This window comes from Amphiura filiformis, chromosome 14 (genome assembly GCF_039555335.1).
Source record: "Amphiura filiformis chromosome 14, Afil_fr2py, whole genome shotgun sequence".
In the NCBI taxonomy this organism is placed as follows: domain Eukaryota; kingdom Metazoa; phylum Echinodermata; class Ophiuroidea; order Amphilepidida; family Amphiuridae; genus Amphiura; species Amphiura filiformis.
Genome location: NC_092641.1, coordinates 22,661,893 through 22,682,461, shown reverse-complemented (window position 1 = coordinate 22,682,461; position 20,569 = coordinate 22,661,893). Strand labels below are relative to the sequence as shown.

At 37.5% G+C, this 20,569-nt stretch overlaps 1 protein-coding gene across 1 annotated transcript in view; it reads right to left on the bottom strand.

Annotated features, from left to right (window-relative positions):
- The window catches only part of LOC140169287 (uncharacterized), a 51,019-nt gene that overhangs the window by 25,584 nt on the left and 4,866 nt on the right, over positions 1-20,569 (bottom strand). The window contains exons 3-7 of the mRNA XM_072192543.1: positions 11,853-11,951; positions 10,989-11,087; positions 9,733-9,831; positions 8,820-8,918; positions 1,914-2,012 (exon numbers count right to left, since the gene is read on the bottom strand). Of these exons, the coding sequence (XP_072048644.1) occupies positions 1,914-2,012; positions 8,820-8,918; positions 9,733-9,831; positions 10,989-11,087; positions 11,853-11,951 (495 nt within the window). The remainder of the gene's footprint in view (positions 1-1,913; positions 2,013-8,819; positions 8,919-9,732; positions 9,832-10,988; positions 11,088-11,852; positions 11,952-20,569) is intronic.

Sequence of the window (20,569 nt, the reverse complement as noted above, 5' to 3'; positions counted from 1 at the left end):
TTTGGTACATAAACATTATGTAGCCAGAGGTATCCAGTGGTGTAAAAATCTCAATTTTTTTTGGGAAAAGTGGGGGGATGAGGCTGTGGATCACGAAATGCCCCTTTAAGTATAATATGATTTTATTTGTTTATAAGTAAGCAAAGTCAAGAAACGCAGTTCAAGGAACTATTCCCAAACCACCTTCACAAGAGAAAACTACAATGGAGTGCTTATCATAAGAAGGGTGAAATAAGGCTCCGAAGGTGACAGCGCTGGTGTTCTACCAATGAATAACGTCTCATCTATGACACGAACAAAGGTGTTAAAATTTGAATTTTGATGATTTTTACTATCATCCTTATGAGCAAATCAATGAATAGGCCTTCAATATACAAACTTTTAACCAGTGAGAAATAATATTCATCTTCATAGTTTCTTTCTAAAGCCAAGGCCTGCTCTATATGTCTGTCCTCTGCACATCTCATTTAGTATGAGGTGGCGTTCTCTCTGCTCTTGTTCCTTCATTCCATTCCATCTGACTTGCTTTGCCTTCTTCTGGAGACAGTCTTTCTACAGAGCTTGAGTGCTTTCATCTATAGAGGGTTTGCTGAGATGGTACTAGGTGACCTGCATGCACATTTAGCTGTAAGCCGTATGTATTCCTACTTCGGTACAGGGCGGTGTTGGTGGTGCATCGGCCTACTCCAGTCTATTACTTCAAGTGCTTGGTGCAGGTATCCTACAGATTCTCGAGGAACGTAATTGGGAAGTTATAGATGGTGACCTCCCATGTCAGTTTGGGTATGATTGCATTGTTGTAGATTTAAATCTTCATGATACCGTTAAATCTTCATGATACCGTTGTCAGTTGTTTTTAGCATATGCACCAGTTTGTATTTTAACGGGTTTAACGGGTTGTCTGATGGCATGGTATTTCAAGGCATCAAAGATTAACTTGCCAAGAAATCTCATCGGCTGACTGTGGACGCTAGCAATCTCTCCTCCATCAATTGTTAACTTAGGGTCATATGTGACATACTGAGTCTTCTGTCCTTCTCATCTTTGTATACTGTTTAGGACGAACTTCTTTATTGCATGTGACCGCCATTTGATTGGTTTGGCTTTCATGGTGCGTGACCACATGTGAAAGTCATTGACTTGTTGCTCACACGGTACCCAAGGTGGTTGTGTTTATCAAGCAGATCAGGACCTAAGTTGAAGATAGAAAGAAATAGGATGCAGGCCCAGATGCAGGATAGTGGGCCTATTATAGTGGATACAGTCTGTTGTCCAATTCATTGTCTGTACACGTATGTAACTCTCATCATAAATCTTGAAAAAGAACATCCTCTGGATGTTTTCTGGGACATAGTACCATTCCAATGCAAACTGAATCAAGTTGTGTGGTACAGTGCCATACGCATTTTGGAGATCAAGTCATGTTGTCACAATACGATTTGTATTTCTTTTGGCATCCTGGATCATCTCGGTTAGTGCCTCTGTATATTCTACACAGCCTGAGACTTTCTCCATGAAGCCTTTCTGAATGGATTTGTCAATGTAGTTGTTTTCAGTCAGGTAGATGATAGTCCTTTGAACCATCTGTGCTAACATAGCCTGCTTGTTGTTAACCATATGTGCTAACATAGCCTGCTTGTTGTTAAGCCGAAAGCTTATGGCCAGATACCGGGACAAATGGGGTGTTTTTGACCTATTTTTCGCAAAATTTCCTGACACCCAGGTGGAAGCCCTCTCGTGCACCCCCAGGATGGGTCAGCAAAGTTTTTTTGTTTGCTCAGCCCCCCCCCCCCCCAAAATAAATATTAAAAAATCTTCCTAAGGAAATGCTTAGTACAATTCTGAAGAATGATCCCCGTCATAGCATCCGACATAATTTGCTATACATTAGGATACTTGAAGTAAAACCTCACCTCGTCCTGGATATCCAATGACGCCTTAGCCTCAATAAGACTCGTAACAGTCTTTGTACGTCCATATCTTGATGCCAGTATGAGAGCAGTATATCCATTCTGAAATGACAAAAAACCTAATCTAATAGAGTTATGTCAATCAGGTTACTATCAAATCACAATCAGAAAGGGTGTTGTATACGAAGATTAATATTATAAGACTGCCATCTTAATCTCACCGAGTATCTCATTCCTTATGTTCCATCAAGAGAGAATTTGAGATTTGGTGATGACAAGTTACGTCTTGACGTACCACGCACAAAACGAACACTTGGCAGACATGTAGTACCCGTACAAGTACTCGTACCCGTACTCGAGTCCCAATTTCCCTACCCGTACCCGTACTCGTACCCATGGCTTCGGACCCGTACCCGTACTCACGCCCTATTTTGATTTGACTTGGACCCGTACCGTATCCGTACTCATGGACTGGGACCAGTACCCGTACCCGTACTCATGACCTGGAACCCGTACCCGTACTATTGGCCTGGAACCCGTACCCGCACTCATGGTATGGGACCCGTACCCGTACTCATGGTATGGGACCCGTACCCGTACCCGTACCCGTACTCATGGTCTGGGACCCGTACCCGTACCCATGGGTACGAGTACCATACAGTACATGGTTACACCAATGCAGGAAAGTGAGAATAGATAGAATACTCTCACTTCCCAGTTGCATGTTAACTCCACTCATGAATCCCACTGTGAGTCCCCTGATCATAATCAAAACAAATAGGTTACATCATGGATGGGGCTGGGTGGGGGAGTAACACATGGATCTAGATACAAAGCTATAGCAAGTGTCCTTTATTTTAGCATGTTCCATAGCCCTGAAAAAGATCAATCCAGCCCTGGCTAAACAAAACGAACATGAATGCTGCACACATAGCGTTTTGTTATTTAAATTTGTGCCCAGACGTATTGAGGGCGACAGTCATGTTATCCAGACAGAGAATGGCTTGATGCACCAGGCATGTCAAATTGCTGAGTGAATGTGTATAAATCCCCTTTCTGTATAGGTAATAAGCTAGTATATTTCGTGTTCCAGTTTGTTATAACAAAAAAATAAGTATTATATTAAATATATTAAGTGTATAAACTTTGAAATTGACGTGAATTTGAAGTGCAGAGCTCCAAATCTAGCTAAATCGTGTAGTGTGAAATTATGCTGTGTGACCCCCTCTGCGTGGTAGAATTATATTCATAAAACATTGAATTTAACAGATAATATGGGCAGCCAATCACGATTTATCATCATTTAAAAGATATATTAATTAACAAAGATAAATAATCAATAATACAAATGACAATTTAACTAGTAAACAAGTCTGAAATCTTAAAATGTTGCCACGTGATTTCCCGAACACATGATAATGTCAACATGTGACCATTATTCAGATTTACCGGAAGTATTTGGAGTATGGTGCACGGCTTGCAGGCAACTATGTATTTCTTTACCTCCGTATAAAATCAATAATTCATGCTGGGAGCCAAGTAACATTCTGTCTGCTTAGCTTAGGTCAGGTCGGGTATCAAAGGTTATTGTAACTTCAAATACTACTTGTGTTTCACACCTTGCCTCTTTCACGTATTTCCTTCATATTATTGACAGCAAGTCCTAATTTTGACTTTGCTATTGCAAAATGTCATTTCATATCAAATTAGTAGACTGTCTTTGAAAAAAAAAACATATCACTGGTGCCTGATGGGAATACCCGTCCGCCATTTCATTAAACTGGGTCGTTTTCGCCTGGTTTGTGCCCAGATGTATTGGGGGCGCGCAAAACTAACAACGTTGTTATTTGCCAATATCAATTAACATGATCCAAGGGGTCGAACATGAATTATTCATAACGGATCGATAACTGGCCTCACTTTCTAGCTAGTAAACCAGCGGAATTTTTCATAGGTTTTGCGTTGCTAATAGAACAACCGTGAATTTAGTGTCACCCCCTTGATTCAACGTCCAGTTTTCGAAATTGGGTGACTTGTGCTTGGCAGGTGTGAAATACATCGGAGTGGGCGTTTTAATTACGTAACGAATAATTGACATCGTCGAATAGCTGCCCAGTGCTGTTATGTGTTTACTTATTATATAGACGAATCCAACGAGCCCAGTCTTGGTCAGGATTTGGTCGGCCATTTTTGGGTAGCCGCTAGCATTTCGGCAACAAATGGATGGTTAATTCTGCCCTCCATAATAAATGCAAGTGACACCCTGTAGCTTAAGATGACAGCGAGACGGGTTTCTAGATCGATTCCACGACTACCATTGAAGCAGTATGCAGACTTTTTATTAGACGTACAATATTGTATGTAAACATATCTACGTTATTTAATCTATTGCCATTCTATTTCCAGTAATTTTTAAGTTCTAACGAATGTTTGATGACGTACAATCGATAATATATTTCTACCAGATATTATACGTAACATGCGAGTGATCCTTGATCTCTGAGTTCTTGGTCCTATTTTATGAAACTTTGGAACTTCTTAGTTCTAAGGTGACTGACTTCCTTCCTAATATTTGTCTTAACTTCTTGTCCACCATGCACATTATTTTCTAAACTTAGGGTGTGTGGTAAAATTGATAACGGGACCCTGTCCCCACACTGACCTCAAAGATGTCAAAAATAAAGGTTTTGATACTATTAGATAGCCCCTACTTGTCTCCTGCTCCTCCTAAGATTTTACGCCCAAAATCCTTGTACTTTTGTGTGAAAAAAGCTGTCAAAGATGTAAGCATTTTCTTAAATGGTTTTCTCACAATTTGTTCAAATGTACAATGACTTTTGAGCATAAAAATTAGGATATTGAGAAAAATAGGGGCTTTATGATTAGAACCAAAAGTTTGAGATCTTTGGAATGCTAAGAATCAATTTGCACCATATTAGAAGATATTAGTGTCTTTATGAACATAGAACCTATAATTTTTCCACATGACAAGAGAGACAGTAGATATTCATCTAAAGAAAGATTAAGAAGAACTCCAAAAAAGTCTCAAAAAGTTTAACTATACCTGTGTATGAGAAATGATATCATACTTTAATTTTCTTCAATATAGGCCTATGTGTATTTTATGCTATCATTTTTAAATGAAAGCTTTCCAGAATACTTGCAATATGTTTTATAACAATATTGATGCTAACATTTTAATGTGTGTCTCTTGTGTGAATAGACCTGGAAGCGTATCAGAATTCAGAACGGGAGAAGGACACTTTTTGCAGGTGGAAAGATATGGAATCACAGACATCTGCTTGTGAATTGAAATGCTGAATTGAAATCAAAGCTGAATTTTATTTCAATTCCACTTCATTCTTCATCACTCAACATGATTTCAATTCCAATCCAATTAAATTCTTCATTACTCACAATGATTTCAATTCCAATCCAATTCAATTCAATTCATGCCCAAGCTCACTCATTTCGATTCCAATTCAATTCCAATGCATTGAAATGAAAATCGCCCAAAATTCATTTCAATTAAATTCGATTTTAATGCATTGAATTAACATTAGACTTGACATCATCTTCGCAACCCAGTTCTGGATGCGTTGAATACGCTGAATGTCAGTTTTGTTTGACCCTAGGAGCAGACCATTACCATAGTCGATTTTAGACAAGATGAGGGCACGGATGACAAGATGGCAAGTATCACGATCAAGATACTACGAATCCTAGGAAGGTTTCGAAGATGGTATGTTAAGCTACAGCAAAGGTTTGTAGTATGGGCAGAAAATGACATGGACGAATCAAATATAATACCTAAATTGCGGATGTTATCAGATGGATTGATTAACATATCACCAACACACTATGACACAGGACCCACAAAATGTTTCAGGTGGGATGGAGTGGCTACAAAGAACTCTGTCTTGCTGTCATTGAGCTTAAGCATATTCCTCCTCATCCATTTTCTGAGAGTATCAACACAGCAAGACAGGTTATTCATAGCAGCCACAATAGAAAAAGAGTCATTGGGGTTAACACTTCTTATGTGTTTGGTTGATGATTGTACATTGGACAAGGGGTCACAGAGTCAATTGCTCTTCTTAGATTGAGTACTAGTTTTCCAAGTCTTCGGTTGTTCAAATGAACAAAGTCATAATACAAGTCTCGGCGAATTTGTCCATTGACATCCACAAAATGAGGAAATATGGTCCACGAAGTTGACTCTGGTGCTATTTCTATAGTTAATTTCAAATTTCCTATTCAGTTGAGAGATCACAACATTGGTATCTCTCTTGTTAATTGTATTACACAAAAGCACTGGCTTGAAGGGGACACTTTTCAGCAGTTCCCTAGTAGCACTGTTTGTCCAAGCTTGTAGGATAACATATTTGGGGCCATCATAGCTACATTTCTCAACTAGTCTTTGAACATCTGCAATTGATGCCCCAGACTTAGCAAAGACTTTAGATGTTCTCCCGCGATAAAATCTCTGTTCATTGATTCTGCCGCACATCGAGTTGCTGAAGATTATGATTTGGGGTTGGGTTGGTGTTTGGTCTATTGGAGTGTTAAATGGTGGGTTGCTTTTCCTTGTCATTTTTGGAGGTGAGGATGATACATTTGACGATGTTGATTTAGGTGCATTCAAAGACTGGGGTTTGTTAGAAGTTGGAGGCTTAACTGGGGCCATTAGGGATACACTGGGGGCAGATGGGACAGTCTCTGTATCCTCAGACACTTCATCAGCTAGGGCAGCGAATGAGTTTGATGTTGGCACTAGCACTGGGGATGTTTGTCCTGAGGTCTGTTGACTTTCCATGTGTCACAAAATCAGGAGTATCATCAGTTAAACTGCAAAGTCTGCATTTAAGGAATCTCAAAACCCACATTTGTTCAGCAAGTTTTCTTCTCGCCTTATGATAGTGAACTTGTTACCTGTTTATTTATGTTTTTTATCATAAATTATGTAGATTTAATTTGTAGCTTAACAGTGCATGCATGTTTTACCATTATAGTTGTAACTTAACATGTCGCTAAAAGTCTGTTTGTGCAGCGCCTTGACCACTCTGATAAGGTACTTAATAAATGCTGTATAATAATAATAATAATAATAATAATAATAATAATAATAATAATAATAACTAGAAGGCTAAATATTTGTACACAAATACGGCTATACCCGCATGTTATCGGTTTACACAAACTTACCGTCCTTATTTGCTGAGGACTTAGCTTGCTGTTGTCAGTCTCTCTAATTCACAGTGAAGCTATGCAATTTGATGGATTGAAATTCACAATATGCAATTAGGGGAAAGCTATTCCAAAGGGAGTATGTAAATTAAATGGAACAGCCATTTCAGAGGGAGTATGTAAATTAAATGGAACAGCTATTTTGGAATCATTTCAGAGGGAGTATGTAATTAAATGGAACAGCCAAAGGTATGTTATTTGAATGGAACAGCCTTAACGCTTCACACATGGTATTTCCAATTATCATCATCTATAATTATTATAGGCCTAATACGCTATTGAAATTCACAATATGCAATTTGATTAAGGGAAAGCTATTCCAGAAGTAGTATGTAAATTAAATGGAACAGCCATTTCAGAGGGAGTATGTAAATTAAATGGAACAGCCTATTTTGTGGCCAGTTCAGAGGAGTATGTAAATTAAATAGAACAGCCAATGGGTATGTAATTTAACTGGAACAGCCTTAACGTTTCTGTCATCTATATTATTATAATTACGCTATTGTCTCTGTGAATGGGGTGGGGTGGGTGTTATTAACAATATAATTCTCAGGTGTAATCTGTGTACAAACTCTGAGCCCTGAAGCTGCTTTATTTGATGATAAACGGACGACCCTTTTTAACATTTGGGGCCCTGGGCCCATAATATTTGACTTATGAGGCTCATGTACACATGTTGAAGTATAATTCTCAAGTGCTATCAGTAGACTCAAGCTGGGCACTGTAGCTGCTTTATTTACTGAGTAACGGCCGGCCCTATGTGTTAGCGTTTGGGGCCCTGGGGCCCATATTTTGTGACATATGGGTCTCGTATGTACATATAACAATATAATTCTCAGGTGCAATCTATGTACACACTCTGAGCTCTAGAGCTGCTTTATTTGATGAAAAACGGCCGGCCCTTTGCTTTAACATTTGGGGCCCTGGGGCCCATAATATTTGACTTATGGGGCTCATGTGCATATGTTGAAATATAATTCTCAAGTGCTATCAGCAGACTCAAGCTGGACATTGTAGCTGCTTTATTTACTGAGTAACGGCCGGCCCTATGTTTTAGCGTTTGAGGCCCTGGGGCCCATATCATGTGACACATGGGGTTCATGTATACATATAATAATATAATGCTGAAGACCTATTAGTGTACCAAATCTAAACCCTGTAGAAACGACCGGCCCTTTGTTTTAACATTTGGGCCTTTGGGGCCCCTTGCCTAAACCATCTGGTGCCAAAATGGGCAAAAGGCACATTTACAACTTAGGGCCCATACATGTGCCACATATGAGCCCTAGTGCCCTTGTAGTTTTATAGCTAGCCTTGTCAATCTGTTGCCCCTTATTTTAACATTTGGGGCCCTGGGGCCCATAATAATATATGACATGTGGGGCTCATGTATACTTGTATATATAGAGTACTCCTGGATCTATCAGTATACCAACTCAGGGCCCTGAGGCTGCTTCATTTAATGAGAAACAGCATGCTTTGTATTTTTTACATTTGGGCCCCTGGGGCCCGTGACCTTTGACCTCTGGAGCCAAGATGTGCAAAGGATAAATTTACGGGGTAGGGATAAGAAGATACCCTGCATTGGTATAATAATAATAATAATAATAATAATAAATAAAATGCAGAAGAATCATCTCTAAATTCCGGTATTTATCTCACCTGAGTTTGGATATCCAACGAAGCCTTTGCCTCAATAAGACACGTGACAGTTTCTGTATGTCCATTTTGTGATGCCAGCATTAGAGCAGTCCATCCATTCTGAAATGACGAATTGATATCTCGTTACTATCCAATACATAACCAGCACTAGAGCAGTCCATCCATCCATCACGCAAAGACATGACACCTACCGGTTACTATCAAATCGCAATCAGAAGGGGTGTAACACCGATGACATATATTGACATGAAGACAAATTATCAAATGCTGAAGAATGACGTCAACATATCATCAGACTTAGAATATTTACACATATGGAAAGATACGGTCAAACTTCATCTCTTGCTGGATATTCCATGGAATAGTCCAGTTGAAATCCATACACCCGTATGGAAAAATGACCTTAATATCCCACACAGAGGGTGTAGAAATCACATGGAGAGGTAAATGACTGGTATATCAAGATAAATATGTTCATGTTAACAGGCCTATATTAAATGCTGAGGAATGACACGACATTCCGTTGTCGGTATTAATCTCACCTTACCTTGCATATCAATTAACGTCTTAAGGTTATTAACAATTTTACACTGTTGCAATTTGGTAGTTCACAGCATATTGTGAATGGTAGTGAGCTTTGACAAAAACTGCATTGCTCAATTCATAGCGAGCGTGTAGAAGATTTCAAATATCACAAATATACTTTGTAGGCCCTGTGGTTCTCTATTGACCTATATAGAAACACAACAGATTTGGTTGATTCCATTTAGATGCAAGTTTGACATCGGTAAACATTACAAATATGAAAAAAAAAAAAAAAAAAAAAAAAAAACCCAATTTCATATTATAAGATCGGTTGCAGGCATATAATAAATAAAATGCAGAAGAATTCAGTAGTCTGTATTTAGCTCACCTCGTCTTGGATATCCAATGACGCCATTGCCTGAATAAGACAAAAGACAGTCTCTGTAATCCCATATGTTGCTGCCAGTATTATAGCAGTTCGTCCATCCTGAAATGACAATATTATTTGGACAGACAAAGTAAAACCGTACTTTACCACAGACACCTACTGTACTGATTAATATCAAGGTACATTCTCCGATAAAATGTTCAAGTTTAGTCTCAGAAATGACAAAATGCCAACCACGAAGAATTCATGAAAATCATTCAGAATCGTAAACTTTAATAGTTTCAGAACGCAAAACAATTCATGGGCGATTTTTTAACAATACTTCACTTTTGAGCAATATTACTTGTTGGGGTTAAAGTATCTGTGAAGCCCTTTTCCACCTTTGTCTTAATTGTGCAAGTGTAAAAACTTCCCGACTTAATACCCATACTTGATCAGTCATCACCCAATATACTAAAGTCTGGTATGGTATTTGGCTTCATTTATTACAGCGGGTTTTTTTTTCGAGGAGAGTAGAATTTAGGTAACGTATCTGTGACGACATGAACGTAACGTCAGGACTTTTTGCCATTAATAGACCTGATTTTTGTTTTTTACTTTGAAACTATTGTGTTATGTATCACATATATTATAACTATGGAGTCTGCTTGATCCATCACATAATTATGAGAACATTCATCTAGCCAGTTATTTTCACAGATTGTTATCCATTAGAAATATGGCTACGTATCTGTTAACAATATTGGCGACATAATCTCAAAGACCTGTTGGAAACATTAAATAACCTGATGTTTTATACTTATAATTAGGGCATGATACCAGCTAATAAAAATTATCTACAATCCTTTATATGCGCGCACGTTTAGCGAGCAGGGATACATTATACGGAACGCGGTTGGCGACATGGAGGAAAACAATGGATATGCATAATCAGCTTTATTGTTTTATACTTTCCACTCCAGGCATGTAACAACTACTAGCCCCACACATTTTAGAAAGCAACTCCTAAGTAAGTTATATTAATAAAAGTCATTTCTTTGTGACAAAACAAGTCTGAATACGACTATGGGTGACACAGATTTGGCATTTTGAACACTTTATCGGAGAATGTGCCTCAAATCGCAATCAGAATGAGTAGGACAACTACGACATGTATAAAGGTTAAATATTACTTCGCCCTGGTTAAAGTTTGTAGGCATATAATAAATAAATCGCTGAAAAATGCCCCGACATTCCGTAGTCGGTATTTATCTCACCTTTGCTTGGATATCCAATGACGCCTTTGCCCGAATAAGACACGTGACAGTCTCTGTATGTTTATTTCTTAATGCAAGCATTAGAGATGTTTGTCCATCCTGAAATGACGAAATGATACCTGGTTACTATCTAAAAAACAGCACTAGAGCAGTCCATCCATCATTCAAACTCTTGACACCTACCGGTTACTATCAAATCGCAATCAGAAGGGTTGTTAACACCAATGACATTTAGACAACGATAAATATGATTTCTCACTGGTTAATGTGATGCAGGACATGGGTGACTTTGATAATTACTGATCACATTATATTCATATTTGGTCAAAATGTTCCTCTGGTAAAATAACTTCGGTTGCCATGGAAACGGTGGCCATCTCTTGGATTTAAAGGTAAAGGTTTGCGCGCAGTCTTTTTTACACTTCCTGTGGTCCAAATGCCATGAAATTTTAAACTCAAATAAAAAGCTTTGTGTAGATAACTTCTCCCTGGTTAAATGTTTGTATATGAAATGCTGAAGAATGACCTCGACATTCCGCAGATGAGTCTCCGCTCAAATTATCCCTGGCTTGAGCGTACCCCACATTTATTTAAGACTCTGACTATTTACGATGTCCACAAGATGAGTCTTTGTTTATTTATGCATAACTGAGTCCAAAAACCTGATTACTATCTAATAAATAACCAGGATTAAAGCAGTCCTTCCATCATGTATAGACATGACACCTACTGGTTACTATCAAATCGCAATCAGAAGGGGTGTTTACTACATATAAAGATAGATATTATTTCGCACTGGTTGATCTTTGCAGGCAAACAATAAAAACAAATGCAGAAGAATTCCGTAGTCGGTATTCATCTCACCTCGTCTTGGATATCCAATGACGCCTTTGCCTGAATAAGACACGTGACAGTCTCTGTATGGCCATTTCTTGATGCCAGCATTAGAGCAGTCCTCCCGTCCTGAAATGACAAATTGATGGTGACTATCTAATATATAACCAGTACTAGAACAGTCTATTCATTATGTAATCAAATTAACTCAATTGCTGACGAACGACCCATTACATATCAGAATATTTACACATATGGATAGATGAAGTCAAATTTCACCTCCTCCTGGATATTCATTGGGCTATTCCAGTTAAAATTCATACACCCCTATGATATACATGACCTTAATCTCCCCAAAGGGGGTGTAGATTTAAAATGGACATCCATTCTGGAATGACAGATAAACACCTGGTTACTATCTAATTAATAATCACGTTTACACAATTTCAGCCATCATGCATGACGCCTACTGATTACTATTCATCTAAGCGCAATCGGATGGGTGTAGACACCTATGAAAATAAATGGTGTCTCCCTGGTTGAATGTTTGTATATGAAATACTGAAGAATGACCCCGACATAGCATCAGACATGTCTAGAGACATACAATAATTGCTTACACATTAGGATAGTAAAAAAACCCATAGACACCTACTGCTTACTATCATTGTATCAAATTGCAATCACAAAGGGGTGTAAACCTATGACAGGTATATAAAAATGATTATGATTAATCCCTAGTTAATGTTTGTAAACATATTATAATAAATGCTGAAGAAAGACATTCCGTAGTCGGTATTTATCTCACCTTAGCTTGGATATCCAATTGGATATCCAATGACGCATTCGCCTGAATAAGAACAGTCTATACACCATGTAATCAAATGTATTCAAATTAACTCAATTACTGAAGAACGACCCCATTACATATCAAAATATTTACACATATGGATAGATGAAGTCAAATTTCACCTCCTCCTGGATATTCATTGGGCTAATTCAGTTGAAATTCATACATCCCCTATGGAAGACATGATCTTAATCTCCCACACAAGGGGGTAGATTTCAAATGGACATCCATTCTAAAACGACACATTTATTTATTTTATTCATATTTATCCAGGGTAGCCCAATTCAGCCGATAGCTGATCTTACACGGGGCCCTGCAATACATTTACATCACATTAAGGGGGTTCGAAACGATGTTTCTGGAAAACAGAAACTGAATTTAGAACCATTTGAATAGATTGAATAAGTTAAGCTAAATACACTGAGCAAAATAGTTTTTGTTTGAAGGAAATCCGACATACGGTTGTAAAGATATGCATGTTTTTAGTTTCTTTGTATTCTATTGTTTTTACCAATATATTGATGAAGTTAATGAGGAAAATTGGCAAAATGTGCTCATGAATATTCATGTTTACCAATATTATACCAATATCTTATGAATAAACCTTCATACTACTTTTATTTTATATAATTTGGACATGAAACTTTGCCAATGTGTTTTTATGGCCTAAAACATTAACATGTGATTTTCCCGCCCATCTAATTTGCATATTTGCATAATTAATTAGCATTATACTTAAGGCTAATTAATTATGCAAATATGCAAATTAGATGAGCGGGAAAATCACATGTTAAAGGTTTAGGTCATAGAGACACATTGGCAAAGTGTCAGGTCAAAATTCTTAAAGGTAAAAGTAGTATGATGGTTTATTCATTAAATATTAGGAAAATATTGGCAAAAATTAATATTAATGAGCACATTTTGCCAATTTTCCTCATTAACTTCATCAATATATTGGCAAAAACAATAGAATACAAAGAATCTTTCAACAGCAATATCTCAAAAACTGTTTGTCCGATTTGGCTCAAATTTTAGAATTAAGATTATTTTGCATATCTCTCTGCAACAAGTCTATTTTAACCTCAATCAGAGCAACTTGATTTTGCCTTTCGTACCACCTTAAAAGGCAACAATTTTCAACATGCAATTTATATAAAATATACAACTATTAGATACAAAATTAAAATACAGAAATATATACAATTTTCAAAGTAAAGTAGAAATACATCATTAACAAGTACATGCTCAATAATTTTTTAAGACTTGAATCTTTGCTTGAAAGTCTGCACATTTATTGAACTTCTTACATCATTACTCAATTTATTCCAAACCTCAACCCCACTGTATGAAAAAGATGATTTAAAGTACCCAGTGTCATAACCATTTGTGCAAGGCGGTAGAGCCAATAAATTGGACGCAGCTTGTCTGGTGTTCACATTATGCTTTTCATATACATAAGAAAACCTGTTGATAAGGTACTGTGGTGATATATCGTTAAGACATTTAAACATTAACAGTGATTTGAAATATATTGCACGAGTTGGAAGTGATTCCCATCCTAATATAGGAAACATTATATCAGAAGACGTAAGGTAGTTGGCACGCAATATTATTCTAGCACATCGCTTTTGTAAAACACATAATTTACGTACATCTTCATTGAAGCGACCAAACCAAACTACACTGCAATAGTCGAACTGCGGTTGGATAAGAGCCTTATATAAAACATTAAGAGTGCGAACGTTAAGGTTTTTAGACGTCTCACATTGTTACGAGTCGTACTGACTCAAGGCCAAAATCACCTTTTACCCATTTTCACACGAATGCACAACACAAATACACTGTTTGATTAAGCTAACAAAATTTAAGTCTTTAATTGAAATTAAAATATGATTGGTTGGTACAATATATGACAACAAATGCATATACAAAAATCATACAACCAGCAGCCTTCTTCTTGGTGTTGATTCTTGATTGTAAAGTTCAGGTTCTCAATGTTCTTGATGTATATATATATATCTTGATTCAGTGTCCTGCAAAAATCACTGTTCAGTCCACTGTGCACTTGCATTTACAATCCTTTGCGTATAAAATCCTCGCTCAGAAATGGTGCTGCTTTCTCCACACTAAAACTCCCTGTGCAGTTCTCCAAACACTTAACTCCCTGTGCTGTTCTCCCGGGGGCACTTCAATTTGAAATGGATATAGGGGTAGGGCTGGCACTTTCGCACTAAGGGGCATTCGGTGAGAGCAAAATGTAAACAATATGGGGTCATTGGGTGAGAACATGACTTTTTTTTTAAATGGAATCTTTGGGTGAGAACCGAAATTCGCGAAACAGCGCCACAGAAACCGCGAAAATCAAATTTCTAGTTCTAAATGGTTTAAAATTTCTTTGTTTTTTCAAAATAAGTAAAAAATCATAAATGAAAGTTGCTGTTCAAATTGAACTCCCGGGGGGGGCACTCACATTTCCCAGCTATACGGGTATGTGCCGCGGCGACGACCCCCTTTTTCAGAGCCACTGGCCGTTCCTTAGACCCTCTGAATTCATTGTTTGTCCGCTCTGAAGCCCCAAAATTTTTCTAGCCGTTCCATAGACCCCGAGATCATCGATTTCCGCTCTCATCGGCATCTTGAGAGACGTGTTTTCTGTCCTACTATTTCAAGCCCAAAAGCAGACCCAAAAGCTACTTTTGCGAGCCCAAAAACTTCAAAGGGAATTTTCCATTAATTTCTTCCCCATTGAAACACATTGTAAGGAATAAGGTGAACTTTGGGTGGGATTTTGGGCTCCTTTAGTAGTGGCAACACTGGTTGACTGATAATAAATAAACATTGCAGCAATGCCGATCGCGAGAGTCCAGCCGGCTGGTGAACATTTAGCTAGAAATAAATGATTTTGAGATCTCTTTTTGGAATAAAATGGCCAAATATGAGGAAAAGTACCTTAATAATTATGTACACATCCTTGCAGCTCTCCATAAACAATGAATTAAAAGGTAATTTACGATCTACTGGTCTAGTAAAATCGGGACTGGCTGTCAAATTCTGCACACTTCACTCAATCATCTCATGGTATAAGCATGACAGTTCAATGTAGTCTAAATGTTTTTCTATTCGGCACTGAAAAAAATAATTCTTGTGGGTTTGTTTTTATGGTGGGCTTTTGTAATGCTGCTATAATTATCAGTAGGCTAATAGCATAGATTGTAGGTCTACAGGGTCTAGTAATTTTGATTTGAATGCTGTTTTGCTTTGTTGAGGTTTCCATCGTAATGGGCCAAACCAGACCTATTTTGCATTAATGATTTTCCTGATTAATAATTTAATGCACAATTCAAAGTGAAATCGATTCCTTCAAAAATCTGTGGCAAAAACGCAACAAAATTGAACCCTGGTTTGGCCTGCGGGTTTAGTTTCCGAGATTTTTCAGATTTTGGCGGCCGATCAGTTCCCAAGACCCCCCCTTTTGGCCAGTCAATCAGTTCCCAAGACCCCCCTTTTTGACCGGCCAATCAGTTCCCTAGACCCTCCTTTTTGGCTGGCCGATCAGTTCCTTAGACCTCAAGTTCGAAACTGGCGGTGGCACACCCCTACCAAAAAAAAATTCGAGTGCCCCCCCCGGGATTGAACTTTGGGTGACAGATTAAATGGAAAAAAATAGGGGGTCTTCGGGTGACAGAGCATGTGTTCGTAAAAAAATATGGGGTCTTTGGGTGACAGCGATGCTGAAAAAGGGGGGTCTTAACAGCCCTACATACGTGTCATCTCCAAAGTTGGAGTGCCCCCCCCGGGGGCTGTTCTCTATCTCCAAAATGGTGCTATTTTCACCTCTCGCACAATTTCTCCAGGAAAAAGGACTGCGTTGCAGTTGTCCCCCGTTTCCACGTATATTGACAGATGTGTTGTTTCATAAACCCAGGAGACTTCAGTCGACAGAAGAATATATATATATATATATTCCTTTTTTGGAAAACGTATACTAGATCTTCTCCGATATCACTGTATAGTAGTACATTGACTACATTAGATATGTCTGGTTCGCAATTTCCTTTCTTTGAAGGAATTGAACTGTAAGTACATTAGCTAGCCCAGAACAACACTATACTGTCCTGAATTGTGTTATCATTTGCTTATATACCAAGCATGGGAAAATCCCATTATTTTAATAGCCAATTGCTATTTACAAGACACGATGTAATCCTGGATATTCCCAGGTCTTAATTATTACATTAAACTTTCACATTACATCACTTTCTGTGGGTTTTTCTCATGATGTCATACCTACTTCATATTATCAGGAATGAGGAGTGACACAGGTCAAGAACAGAGGATGATTTAAGCACTTCCCACCACGCCACTGTGTTGACTTGCGGTTAGCACAGCTGTGTGAGTGAACATGACACCACCATTGACCACTGCTCGCACATAGCATTGACGGGCATGGTTAAATTTGAATTTGGACTGATATATTTACAATAAAAACGCATTCACAATGCTGGTCGATTTCACATTTTATGTTACCTACAGAAGGTGCGAATTATCCTTCATACATACATCACTTTAGATCTGAAATCGACCAAGTAATAATGACAGACGCACAATTCTTAAACAACATCTTTTGCACAGAATTCAATGGGATTTGAAAAGTAAAGTGGCAGTTGAAACTCTGGTGATAACACGTTTGCAGTGCATGATGGGGCTTCCTTAAATCATCCTCTGGGTCAAGAACTTCTATAAGCACCTAAGGCACTATAAAAGAAAACCACATGGGCCAATCAGTGGTTCAAATCAGCTTAGGAATAACAAGAGTGGAGGGGTACATTAAAGCATCAGATACATGGAATAAGATACTTAGGCACTCTGCTCTTGAAGGATGGTGCACATTTGTCAGATATGTCTCCAACTACCCCATATGGTAGTCAATTCCAAAAGTGAACTGCAGTGTGGATGAAGGTCCTGCCAGTAGATAGTGTTCTGGAAACTGGTACTTGTGAAAGCAAGGCAAGTCATGGACAAGCTGGAGCGGGTACCTCTTCTGACTGCGTAGAGGTAGAGTTGGTTTTCAGTTTTCACACTCATCACCCAGTTGTCCAAATCCATCTTCTTCAATCCTACCTCAGGCAAAGAGATTCTTGACATCATTGGCACTTTCAAAAATGACAAAAGCTCTGGTTTCGATGACATCAGTCCCACTGTAGTCAAACAAATTAGTCCCTTCATTCTCAAGCAACTTGTTCATATCTTTAACCTCTCTTTGTCAACTGGTATCTCTCCTTCTGCTCTGAAAATTGCTAAGGTCATTCCTATCTTTAAAAAGGGTGATCCCCACTCATTCTCCAACTATCGGCCAATCTCTCTCCTCCCTTATTTTTCCAAGATTCTCGAACGCCTCATCTATAACAGACTTGATAATTTCCTCTCTTCTCATTCACATTCTTCATGAAAACCAGTACGGCTTCAGGAAACATCACTCCACTGACTTGGCTCTTCTTGACATCTATGACAATATTTCTGGTGCTCTTTCTAAGAAACTTCACACAATTGACATCTTTCTTGATCTATCCAAGGCGTTCGATACTATTGACCACAGCATTCTTCTCACCAAACTACACCATTATGGTATCCGCGGTACTCCCTTGACACTACTCTCTAGCTATCTTCATGATAGACAACAATTTACTTCTTTTGATTCTCATTCTTTTGGCCTTCTTCCTGTGTCCTGCGGTGTCCCTCAAGGTTCTATACTCGGTCCTCTACTCTTTCTTCTATATGTCAACGACATCCCTAACTCATCTAAATCTCTTTCTTTTGTACTCTTTGCTGATGACACAAATATTTTTCTCTCTCACCCTCACTTGGATTCTTTTATCAATGTCTTCAACACTGAGCTAGCTCGTGTTTCTTCCTGGTTCAAATCTAATAAACTCTCCCTCAATGTCAGCAAAACAAATTTTATCCATTTTACTACCCAAAAAAGAACAGGATCCTTCACACAAATAATATAAAGATCGATAACGAAATAATCCATCCTGTTGACAGTACCAAATTCCTTGGGGTTGTCATTGACAATCAACTTAATTGGAACGACCATATCACTAAAATCTCAACCCAAATTTCCAAAAGCATGGCCATTTTAAAAAGGCTTCGACATACTCTTCCTCCCAACATTCTCTTTTCACTCTATAACACCCTTGTTCTCCCTTACATTTCATACAGCAACATTGCTTGGGCAAATTCATCACAAACCCTTAACCATGACCACTGTCCTTGGACTTACTACAATTCAATATTGAATAAATAAAATTATGTTTATCCTATATAATTAAGGCACATCCATGTCTTGATCTACATAGGGCTTTTTCCACCTACCGCCACCAGCACGTGCTCATGCTCTTAATCCTGATCTGGATGACTGATACATATAGCACTCCTATATACGACTACTTTCCATAGTAGACTTCATTTTAGAGTTAGAGGTTAGAGGTGGGGCCAAGCTGAAAGCTCATTTGAGGTTAATGGCCTCTCCTCCATATTTCATAATTTTTACCGATTTATTTGGTATACTTTTTGCAATAGCAAAAATCAAAAAAATGTTCCATGTCTCAGTCTTGATTTTAGATTTACCTAATATGTCATTAATAGTACGCCAAGTATTTTTAATATTATGTTTATAAGAATCAAATTTATTAGAATAATATTTTTACACGATATCCTAATAATGTGCGTTAATTTATTTCTATATGATACATATTTACTTTTATTGCTCATACTTGGATGGTTTATATACTTTTTATAGAGTTTATTTCTTGTTTTTATAGATTTAATTATTCCTGCAGTGATCCATGGCTTTGTTTCTTTTCGTATATTGACTTTTTTCTTTACTTTTGGAAGATGTTTACTGTATCAATCTTTTCAATCTCAATCTTTTTTTATTTTTCATCAATCTCATAAAGCATACAATGTAACAACAGAGGTAAATTAAATTATTGCACATTAACAAGTATTGATGAAGGCAGGCACATCACAAGGCCAAGAGGCCTGAAAACGATGTACCACCTTATAACATATAATTATAATTGTACATTAAATAATCAAAACATTAATTATACACAAAAACATAAAAACATACAAAGAACCCATCTTAAGTTATACAAAATGCAAATTAAAGCAACAAATAATTTAGCAGTGTTTGATAATACATTATGGTGAATTTTGTACAGAGTCGGCAAAAACAAGAAATTATGAGATTATGAGAGGTATTAATTAGATTTTAAATACCTTATAATGCTATTTTTGAATTCATTTACCCGTTTAGCTTCTTTAATTTCACTTGGCAAACTATTCCATAACCTAGGACCAAGTGTTAGAACATCAGTCATTTTATGGATATCAGTACGATAGTTCTCTTTCTTTCTGGTATTATAATTGTGAATAGACTTCATGTTTATGAACAAATTGTCAAATGATCTTGGTAATAAACTCATATGATATTTGTACATAAAAATACCCAGTTCTTTATTAAATAATTGACATATATTAAGTAAATTGTACTTTTCGAACAGTGGTTTGGTGTGGCAAAGATACGAACTATTTGTGATAATTCTAACTGCTCTTTTTTGGAGCTTCACAGTTCTGTTTAAATTATAGTTATTAGCAGAACCCCACAATACTATACCGTAAGTTAAATATGGTAAGATTAGTGTACAATACAACTGATACAAGCTGGGTTTAGGTAAAAATAGCTTTACTTTGTTTAAGACGCCAATATTCCTAGAACAGGTCTTACAAATGTTGTTAATGTGTGACCTCCAAGTAAGGTTTTCATCAAGTGTAATTCCCAGAAATTTGACATCATACACACGTGAAAGTTTGCATCCATCGAGAAATACAT